Source organism: Antrostomus carolinensis, unplaced genomic scaffold (assembly GCF_000700745.2).
Source record: "Antrostomus carolinensis isolate BGI_N321 unplaced genomic scaffold, ASM70074v2 scaffold1887, whole genome shotgun sequence".
NCBI lineage: Eukaryota > Metazoa > Chordata > Aves > Caprimulgiformes > Caprimulgidae > Antrostomus > Antrostomus carolinensis.
The window spans coordinates 42,922-54,215 of record NW_010327853.1 but is presented as its reverse complement, the minus strand read 5'-3'; the positions used below and the strand labels follow the sequence as shown (position 1 = coordinate 54,215).

The window sequence follows — 11,294 nt, the reverse complement described above, 5'->3', positions numbered from 1 at the left end:
AGCACCATATTGGAAATGATTTCCAGGCACATGAAGGACAAGAAAATCAACAGGAGTAGTCAGCATGGATTCACTGAGGGGAAGTCATGCTTGACCAACCAGATAAATTTCTACAAATTAAATAAATGAATGGCTTGGTAAACAAGGGGAGAGCAGTGGATATAGTCTACCTTGACTTCAGGAAGGCTTCTAACACTATCTTGGATGAGCAGACAGTGAGGTGGATTGCAAACTGGCTGAGTAGCCAGTCCCAGAGAGTGGTGATCAGTGGAACAAAGTCTAGTTGGAGGCCAGTAACTAGTAGTGTAGCTCAGGGGTCAATACTGGGTCAAATAATGTTCAAAATCCTGGAGCATCTCTCATGAGGAAAGGTTGAGAGAGCCTGGGTTGTTTAGCCTGGAGAAGGAAAGGCTCAGGGTGGTAATCTTACCCATGTGTACAAATACCTGAAGGGAGGGTGAAAGATGGAGCCAGATTCTTTTCAGTGGTGCGCAGTGACAGGACCAGAGACAACAGGCACCAACTTAAACACAGGAGAGTCCCTCTGAACACCAGGAAACACTTCCGTACTGTGAGAGTGACTAAGCACTGGCACAGGTTGTGCAGGGAGGTTGTGCAGTCTCTGTCCTTGGAGACACTTAAAAACCATCTGGACATGGTCCTGGGCAACCAGGTCTAGGTGAACCTGCTTGAGCAGGGGGGTTGGACCAGGTGACCTCCAAAGGTCCCTTCCAACCTCAATCATTATGTGATTCCGTGATATGTTGAAATTTGCTTAAAAGAGCAAAGACACTCCACTGTATTTCCTCTCTTTTTATTATTCAGATTTCTTCCAAAAATAGCATAACAATGTACTTTCAAATCAAATTTGATGCAAGAAATCTAACAAAACTAGTTCTGACGCACACAAATTCCAATGAAACATTTCAGCACTTCTCAAGTGTCAGCATTTTTCAGCTAGTTTCATGAGTACTAATTCTAGCAGACAAGAAAGAGTCTTGTTTTAATTTCAGCAGCAGAACTGACTGTGATTCTACTGCTGTGGTGAAGGTTATAGGTGTTCTTCTATACAATAAAAAAGAATAAAAGGGAGTCATGGAGGAAAGAGTATGATCTAATTATAGAGGGAAGGCAATACAACTACAAATTCAAATAATTTGAATGCTTAACTCTGTTAACAGAAATGTTCTTTCCTAGGATTATTATAACTTTTCAAAATACTCCTGTACCATCAACATTTAATCGTTTCATCTCTATGTAAACTATACTAGCCTACAGCAGCAAACAGCTACTGTTAGCCCAAGAAAGGAGAGAAAAAACATTAAGTACTCACACCCCCTCAGTACTGGGTGGCTACAAGCCCATGGGAAGCAGAGCAAACACCATGTCAGAAATCCATATGCCAGCTTTTAGAGACTGGCAAGCAGTTAAGATGGTAGTTAGGAACTGTTCTGCCTATTGACATCATTAGATTACATTCCCAAACAAAATATTTAGCTCTAATTTGAGGACAGTTATCCACAGGTGTTGGGGTGTGCACACACATATACATCTCTCCCTCCCAGAGTGAACTTCTAGTATCCTCAAATGTTACACAGGCTTCCCTTTTAGATCGTGATCCAGTACGTGACCATGTTCCCAATGCCTTAAGGACACTGCAGTGAAGTCCAAATCACCAATAGTTCATCCTTCTGCCGAGCCTATTTGGAATTTTATGAAACAAGTACAAAACACATCCTAAGATCTGTCTAATAAGTTTCAGGAGACATTAAAACTACCAAAAGTCAGGGGAGTCTTTAATACAATAGAAAATGTTCAATAATCCAAGTTCAGCAGCTGTCACTGATTACTGTGTAGTTGTATTTGGGAAAACAATGTAAAGATTTAAAACTTTACAAATTCAGTTCTTTCAGAGCAGTTTTGTACAGCGCAAACTAGTTTAATCTTAAAGCACCATGAAGTGACACTATATATCAGCAAGCACAAAAAACAAGAACATCATGGGACCTTCCCATGAATACCACTAAGGTAGATTTACACTGCAGGCTTGAGCACAGCAGAGAGGTACTCAGACTGACTCGGGTATTATTTGCCACTTAGCTCTGCATGCATTGTAGACATACCCTGTATGTCTGAATACTGAGCTCTGCAGTACAATATTTAGGCCCTCATTCTACACTACCAAAGACAACAGTCATTTTTCCATCAACTTCAGAAAGTGCAGGGTCAGGCTTGTAATCACAAACATACTTCTGCTATTAAAACATTTGTTTCTAACATAAAGTTGTGTCAAGTTCAAACATGAGTTTTGAGAGCATGCAGACTGCTTACAAATGCTTAAAAAGACTGGTTCAGAATCTTTCTTATATATACACACACAAGTCCATCTGTCACAGACAGGCAATGTAACTCAGAATCATGAGCTTGCTCTAGTTTTATGTAGTGTCCTGCACACTTCTGATAATTAAAAAATAAAAAATAAAAAAATAGTTGCCACAATGGATTTCTAACCATTCCAACTTGCACATGGATATGATCTCTTCTTGCTGCATCTATTACTTGAAGTTTCACAGTTGCTTCTCAAATGCAAATACCAAGTAAATACCTAAAAAAGAAAATGGAGTATTTAAAGTTTCAGCCTTCTCTGCCACTCGATTAAGTTTTCAAAATGTAAACAGGTTGATACTCTGCTCAAACAACTTGTTAGCAGCTTACTGAAGTTATAAAAACTGCTCTGGTTTCCCAATGAGTAACTTCAGCATTCAATTCCAGCATGGTTTTAGATATGTTTTCACAATAGAGATAAGAATACACAAAAGCAAAATATTTTAAATACCATTGATACAGTTAATGCAACACTAACTTCAGTTAACAGTATCACTGTTAAGACTCCTCCTTACACACAGTAATGGACCATTAGGGGTGAAATTACCAACTTCATTTTTAATTAAAAAGTGAATAAATTCACGGTACAAAATTATTGATTTTGCTCTTTCAAGATATCACTGACAAAGAAGAAATATTTACAAACGCTAGATGGCATTTGCTAAACTCCAGAACAGTATGATTCTAGAAATGCATACTTATACAGTCCACACCAGCACCCCTGGAAAATACTTCCTTGGCATATACTCAATGGCAGCTATGTCAGAAATTCTGTGCTTCATACCAGACAGGTAAGTTAAACCAGTTTCATGAGACCATGACTCTAATTAAATATTTATGGATTTCCACTTGAACTCAGCTTTTGTTTTAACGGATGAGGTGTCATAGCTACACTGCAAATCTTTCAAGACAAGCCTCAGCAATAAAGCAAAGTGAAGTTTCACGTAACAAGCAAGCTGGGCTTATATCCTAACTATCAGAACCCCTGTACTCCAAATCACTCTGAAAAAAAAGAGACTATTTACAAAATACAGTCATCACCGAACTTTTAAAGGTATAAAAAGACCCTCTCAGTTAGATTACTAGTTTACATAATACTCTTACATTGCTGGAATTAATGTCTACTTTATGATTCATACCTTTAAAAAATAGGTAACAATTTAAGAAAGCACACACCCTAACTAAAGATTTTTTCATTCATTAATTGAACAGCATTTTTTTGTTTGTTTTTAAACCACTAATGCAACCAGTATAATGGTCTGCAAAAATGCAAATGCTGGTTGGCTGCAGTTACACAGAAGTTGGTAATAATCTCTCTAGGAATCAATTTTATCCTTGGAATTCTCAGTTCCTTGTATCTTGAGTTTTATTAAACTCGACATTGGAAAACAACATAAAAAGTTTACCACAGCACATGTTTACAAAATTTCAAAACATATTTAACAATAGTGTATCCTTTTTGGTGTCTGAGGCACTGACTTTTTTTTTCCTCCCTTTATAAAATGTTCAAATACCTCTTCATCATCCATGTTTTAACTGCTTCTTCCTGAAACATATATCACTACGAGCAAAGAGTAAAGCTTCAGTCTCTGTGTTCCCAAAACAGATCTGTCCCAAATGTTTGTTTTCTAGTTGACTGGTAACAGTACAACATCCCAGTGTACCAAATAGAAGTACAGTATTTAATCTTTTCATACCAGCAAAATAATCCTTTCAGACTGGCATTCTCTTTTCATACATCCTAAATAGGGTTTCCCTAAAATATTTTTAGCCCAAAGGTTTCTGTGCTAGAAGAAACTTAAATAAAGCAAATTTTCAAACTATTTCCCTCCCAATTTCTTGAGATGTGAGCACTACATAATCTATACACAGGCATTTGAATAACACAATAACAAAATCTGTTATATTTAAAATTTGGATTTTCTACCATAAGCAACAGACTATTTTACACACTTTACACAGCAGTCATTCAGTTAATATTGAGTTTTCAAAACAATACTTACTTGTTGCTTCCCATTCAGATTTACTCAAGGTTCCCTAGAAGGAGGAGAAAAAAAAAACACAACAAAAAAACAGTTTCAACAAAAAATGAGGAAACAATAAAAGACCAATTTAACTCAGGATTATCGATCTTTCACAGATCAATTTCTTATCACTCACATTGCCTGGCTATTTAGAGACAAGAAGAACACTACTGTAGACCACAGATACTCGTAACTCCAGTAACTAGGACAGTAGGGAATTGGAACACCCCAGATAACAGAAGACATCTAAACTACAGAGGTATAGAAGAACAGGTCAACAGTTTGCTGGGCTGGATGCCTCTGCAATGCAGAGCACACTGGGTCCATTATCACATATCAGTGTGACCTGACCTGGCTCAAGCTGCTCTCCAGCCCAAGATGCCCAACACTTGTGCAGAAGGCAAGAAGAGGCCCTGTATCACAGTGCTGCCACCCTCCCTGGCCTCCTGCCTCCACCTAACACCTCCCTGCAGCCCACAAAAACTCTATTTGCAGAAGACAAACTCCCAACCCAGCTCACACATAGTGAAAAAAAAAGCCTGCCTTGCAGCATAGGAAATCTACTCCTAGCTCAGCCTTTTGGATGAAAGCAGGGCAAGTGCACAAGTAAAGCTGCGGCCAAGGGTTATCAGGCACTGGAATGGGCTATCTAGGGAAGTGGTTGAGCCACCATCCCTGGAGGTATTTAAAAGACAAGTAGATGGGGTGCTCAGAGAACAGCTGAATAGCTATCCTGGCTAGAGAGGGAGAGGCAACAGCCAAATGGCAGTCCCTGGCGAAAATGACAGCAGACATTGCCTGTCCTCCTGCTTGCTTCCCAGGAAAGGCAGCTGTGCAGGCTCCTGTCCATCATGCACCCAACTCTGAGACCAATACAGAAGAATGAAAAGCTGGGAGAGGACCAGCTGCAGACGACTCTAACATTGTCACGTACTGCTAGGACAGTGGAAAAAAGAAAAATGCTTTATGGAAACACGAGAATGACAGCGAGCTCAGAAAGGTAGCGTGTGTATTAGAGGACAGGACTAGAAGCAGAAAAAATGTGTTTAATTGGACCACTGATCTAAAATCTAATATAACCTCCATTAAAGATGATTCAGTATTCTTCTATTTCTGAAGTCATAAACCAAGCTGCCAAAACAGGAGATACAGAGAAAAAAATATGTGACAAAATAGCAGACTGTTCTGTACAACGTAAGATTACAATCATCAAAAGAAAGTTTATTTTCATTCTGGATTCTGAACAGCAGATTGTATTTAATAAAACTGAGGGCAAAAATATATGGATTTAGTTTTATGCACATAGGAATAATCTAACTCTAGCTCTGTTAAAAAAAATAATAACGAAGGCACAGAAGATTTTTAAAAAATAGGATTTACAGAACTTTAATAAAATCGGTTGAGAAGGGAGCTGGACTTCTTCACCCAAAAAGACAACAAAAAAACAATGTTTAATATTTCAAATGCCTACATTATTATGAAGAAAATTTTAAAATTTCCTGTCAGAGGACTAAAAGAAGAAAACTGAAGCTTTAAATCAGTAGAAGAAATATAAGAAAATTCTTCAATTTAAGAAGAGTTATGTTAGAACAGGAAGATGGCAAAATATCCTTTCCCTTTTCCATTGTTGCAAATTTCTTACTAGCTATCACATTAAGTGAATTTGATTCTTTGAGTATGGGGTATAGATTAGATGAACTCTTCAGCCCTGAAGCTCTACTATTTTTCACATGCACAGAGACATTCATACCAATTTCAGTACAGCTGCAATGAAGAAGGCATCACGTCTGAAAGATCATGACCTCAATTTTAGACACCATTCGCTCTCGTGAAGTAAGAAGGAACGTACCAATGGTAACTTTGCCTTGCTATCCTTGATGAACTGTTTTGCATGCTCATAATCTTCAGGTTTATCAGAAACCAGCCTGGAATCACCAAACGTCGAATATGGCTGAAGAACATAGAAAAAATAATTTAAAATATTAATTGCTTAGTAAGATACATTAATCACATCAGTCAAGGGTTTGTCACAACATAGCCCAGAACAGAGGTCAGTAATTATTAAGAGGATCTTAAATTTAGATCTCTTCTTTATAGCACCTACAAGATCAGGTCTGACATTCCCTACTTCCCAAAAAAATCCAACACTTGGTATTTATAAATTAACTGTTATCCTTATGTCTCCAAAACAGTGGAAACAGAGTAACTATAAAAATTATTCCCTGTGTAGAGCTCATTGTGTTACCCAGACAACAGCCTCTTTTAGAACAGCAACTGAACAAACCAGCAGCTCCTACTCAGAAGTACTAAGAAATGAGCAACTGTAAGATTTCAAGCAGAACACTTAAAATGCTTCAATAGCACACAGGAGCTGTTAACAGAAGTATACAACCAATTCTTCAAAACTCATATATACTTATTAAGGATCCCAGTTACTGCAAAATGGTCTATACTTAACAATGCAGTCCTCCACTGTAATTGGCCATTAATTTAAGACAACTCTCACTTTTCTACGAATGAAGCTGATATGTCAGCGGGGTCACCATGCTACTGGCAATATGAACCCATACACTGTCTCTTTCAGAGTCAACAAGGACAGTCACGTCCACTTGCAGCCCACGTGACTCAGTTTAATAAGCCTCGAGATACTTGACTTGATAGTTACATGCTGAAAAATTCTACTGTTTGAGGGAAGCGGGAAGCACAGAGAACTGTGAGTAAAACCAAAGCCTCGGAGATGGCATTGAAAAGCTTCTCTGAAGTTACTAAAGTAATCCAGGATAAGAACTTGAGGATAAAAAAACAGAAACACTGTTCAAAAACATAAGCTCAGTTAAAAGTTAAGTAGCTTCTTTTTTTTTTCCCTAGAAACACAGCCTGTCCTTTTACTCCTACAAAGATTACTTTCTGTCTCTTCAATCGATACTCCTTGCACAAGGATCCTGCTTTCAGTCTCTCTCTGCTGAGGAAAAATGGATTACAGCTACCACTACCTGACACAAGGCATGATTCTTGTGCTTCTGCTTATTACTTATTAAAAACAAAAACTTGCCTCGAAATTGAAATTGTATCTATGAAATTGAATCGCTCTACTGGGTGCTGGTGCCCAGGTGATGGTAGCAGGGGGCTGCAGGGCAGCCTCTGTGAGGAGAGGCCAGAGCTGTCCCATGTTGGACGCAGCCAGTTCCACCAGCTCAAAGAAAGCCACCACAGGGCACAGCTGAGTGCCTCAGACATGAGTCGGGCACCTCTGTGAAAACATATTCAAGAAAGAAAAAAAAAAAACCTGCGCAACAGCTGTGAGAGAGGAGTGAGGAAAAATGTGAAATTACTCTACAGACACCAAGGCCAGAGGAGGTTGAGGAGGTGCTCCAGGAACCAAAGAAGAGATTTCCTTGCAGCCCCTGCAGAAGACCATGGTGATGCAGGTTGTCCCTCAGCAGCCCATGAAGGTCCACTGTGGAGGAGCTATCCACACTGCAGCTCAGGGAGGACGCCACACTACAGCAGGCAGACATGCCCTGAAGGAAGCTGCAGCCTGCAGAGAGCCCAGGCAGAAGCAAGCTCCTGACAGGAGCCAGGGTCCACGGAGAAGTGCTCAACCAGGAGCAGATTTTCTGGCAGGAACTGCAACCCCATGAGGAACCAACCCATGCTGGAGCAGTCTGTTCCTGAAGGACTGTACCCCACCCATGGAAGGGTCGCACGCTGGAACAGTCTGTGAAGGACTATCGCATGGGAGAGACCCACGCTGGAGAACGGGAAGAGTATGAGGAGGGAGGAAGGGCAGAGACAAAGTGGTAGGGACTGACTACGACCCCCATTCCCTAACCTCCTGCACTGTGGGGAGAGGATGTGGAAAGGTCAGGAGTGAAGCAGTGATGTTGAGCCTGGGAACAAGGAGTGGGTGGGGTGAAGGTGTTTTTAGTTTTGTCTGTTTCTCACCATACTACTCTTTTTCTTTTTTCTTATTTTTGTAATAAGTTTAAGTAATCTTCTGCAAGATTAATTAATCTTGGAGATTGTTTTGCCTGTGATATTAATTGCTAAGCAATCTCCCTGTGTTTATCTTGACTCACAAGTTTTTTTCTTATTTTCTCCTCCCATCCTGTTGGGAAAAGGGAGTGAGAGAGTAGGTTGGCAGGTGTCTGGCAGCCAGTCAAGGTCAGCCCACCACAGTTGCACTTTCAGCCACAGGAGTTTAGCTCTTCTATTGGTAGCCCTTAATTAACTGCACAATGTTCACAACAGGAATTGCAATTATTGCACAAACAATTAACAAGATGTAAAATACTATTTAAATGAAACAAGTTAAGTCCACATTTACCTCCAAGGCCTGCATTCTCCTTAACAGCATTTTATGCTCCTCGTTCTTGATTTTTTCTTCATAGAATTCCCGAAATGTCATTTTGTAGACCAGTTTCATACCATGCTTCTTCGCCATTCTGTAAAAATAATACACCTAATTAGGGAAGCTGCAAAATTGCTGCAGTTTTTCAAATGAACAATTTTAAGCCACCACAGTGACATCTTATGGTATTCACTGGGATTACGCTCTTTCTAGAATTCTTTTAGCTAAAGACATGTAGATGAAAAAAACTGCCCTGCCACCACAAACTCTACTTTTTTGAATTAAGACAACAAATCTTTACACAGAAGTCATCACAAACATTTCAACAGAAAAATGTCTCTTTTCCTGACATACAGAAGTCAGTAAGTTCCATCTGAACTTCCACATATATTATGCTATTTTCCCTGCAGTATCGCCACGCTGACACATCAGCTATTACGAATGTATTTAGAGAACCTCCTTCTATTAGATTTAGTGCCTGCACCACAATTATATGTGGACACTGTGGTCATATAACACTGACGTTACAGGTGCTAGTGACAGATGCTGGCATTTTTCAGAGAACTACAAATGAAGTTTGTGCAAAAATGCAGGTTTGAAGGGAAAGCTTAATATTGTTCAACAACCACGCTGAGCTTGAATGGCAGAAAAAAACTCCAACACGGGAACATTTGTCTGTACCTCAGGAGATATGCTGGGAAAGGCAAATATGAATTCACACAGAGGTTACAGCAAAATGTACACTCACAGATGAAGAAGATTTAGAGGAAGAAAAAATAAGTCACAGGAAAAATCCTACAACATCCAAAGAAAGTTGAAGAAGACAAGAGCCAACCTGATGATGAGAATATATGAGAGGGCTTGCTGAAGGACTACAGAAAAGTAGAATTAAACCCTCCAAAAAGTTAAGATTAAAGAAGAAAAAGTTGATAGCACTAAAGGTTTGCTGACAAATCCAACATATCAGATACAGACATTCTCATGTGAGACCTAGTTTACATCTTCATAGCTTCTGACCAGAGCACCTTCAATTGAGTGCAATGGACAGGTTATAGTTGTGGAACATGGAAATGCAAGAAACCTCTTCATTTGGAGCAAAGTGAAATATATAGTAAGAAAGCCAAAATATAATTTTTGTAAGTATTATGCAATAATGCACAAGCTAAACAAATATTTATTATGCTTCACAGCTTTCATTGTATAATGAATTAAAAACTTAACTTACTCCTCCAGTAATGGAAAGTAAACCAAGAACTCAGGGACATCGACCACTTCTTCCAAATGGAAATCATACTTGCAACCAAACAACGGATATTCTCCCTTCTTTTCAAATTTTACACTGTACACCTCATTCCCAAATGAATTTGTTTCTGAAGCTTCAAGTCGCTTTCTACAAACAAGATATAAACAGATATTAATTGACCAGTTTTATATTTAACAGGCAGAAAAAACTATGTGTAAGAGCCTAAAAGTGTTTCTCCCAGTACGTCAGCATTCAGTGATCTCTCTAGTTTCTCACTTCCCTTATGTAACAAGGCAATGAAACAATTAAATTAAGACAAGCAGCATACCAGGTTTTAACAGTTTATCATTGCTATACAATATACCAAGGACTAGACTGACCTAGAAAGTTAACCATTAGCCCAAACAAAGTCTACATGGGCAAGTCGGGCCTCTTGAAAAAACCAAAGCAAAACCCAGGCTGTGGCTATTTTGCCACTATTTAAGTTGCTACAGAGGGTTTATGCATGAAGATCTATACTCTATACCAAAAGAGCCATGGGTGCAAGAGAAAAGGATTAGTACAGTTTTATCCCTTTAAGACAAGTTCATGAGTGAGATTTTCCTGACTAGAAACCAAAACTGTTACAAAAAGCTTGCTTTTGTTTGCACAAATGTATCAGAGCACTGTAAGATCAACTATCACTTAACAATGCTTCACAGACTTTTGAAAGACTAATAGAATATAGAAGTACTTACACAAGTTCAAAGCTATTTGGAGTTGTGCCGATGAAATATCCTCCAGGAGAGAGGTTCCCACAAGCATTTTTAAGCATCATGTCAGCCTGCTCATATGTCTCAAATGAGTAATGGTAAACAAACTGACAGCTGCAAATGTCAAAGCGCATATCTGGATCATTGTATTTGGAAGATAAGAGCTCCTGAAATAGATTTAAAAGAAAAAAAATTGTAACAAAAGCTACAGTAACAGGTATGATTCACTTAAATCTTCCAACAAATAAGCTACTCCCGTAATTCTTTTGAAGTTTTTCCTTTCAGCTCTCACTCCTTCACAAATTCAACAAGAACAAGATGAAAAAGGTAAGAGCAAGAAAAAGTCCTCTGCTACACAACATTTGGGAACAACAAGAATACAGACACATGTCCCCAAACTCTTTTCATGCTGTCAAGTAACACAACTACACTCGAAAAGCCAAAACCCAAGGTTAGTTACCTAATAGTTTCCAGAGACATTTTACTGCTGAGAGTTTATAACCAGTCAACATTTAGCTGGAAACAATTATTATAATTAA

The 11,294-nt window shown here is 38.9% G+C and overlaps 1 protein-coding gene across 1 annotated transcript; it reads right to left on the bottom strand.

Moving 5' to 3' along the window:
• Window positions 1-2,011: 2,011 nt before the first annotated feature.
• Window positions 2,012-10,918, bottom strand: RNMT (RNA guanine-7 methyltransferase). Its single transcript, XM_010172006.2, has 6 exons — window positions 10,741-10,918; window positions 9,986-10,150; window positions 8,737-8,854; window positions 6,259-6,360; window positions 4,389-4,422; window positions 2,012-2,605 (listed from the first exon to the last, which is right to left on the bottom strand). The coding sequence occupies exons 1-6, from the start codon at window positions 10,887-10,889 to the stop codon at window positions 2,568-2,570; spliced, it is 606 nt and encodes a 201-aa protein (XP_010170308.2). The 5' UTR covers window positions 10,890-10,918; the 3' UTR covers window positions 2,012-2,567.
• Window positions 10,919-11,294: the final 376 nt, after the last annotated feature.

Coding starts and splice junctions, on each gene's coding strand:
- RNMT (XM_010172006.2), bottom strand. CDS start 10,889: ATGCGCTTTGACATTTGCAGCTGTCAGTTTGTTTACCATTACTCATTT. Junction 6,361..8,736: donor GGAGAATGCAGGCCTTGGAG/GTAAATGTGGAC, acceptor TATGTTCTTCAG/CCATATTCGACGTTTGGTGA. Junction 4,423..6,258: donor GCAAGGCAAAGTTACCATTG/GTACGTTCCTTC, acceptor TCCTCCTTCTAG/GGAACCTTGAGTAAATCTGA.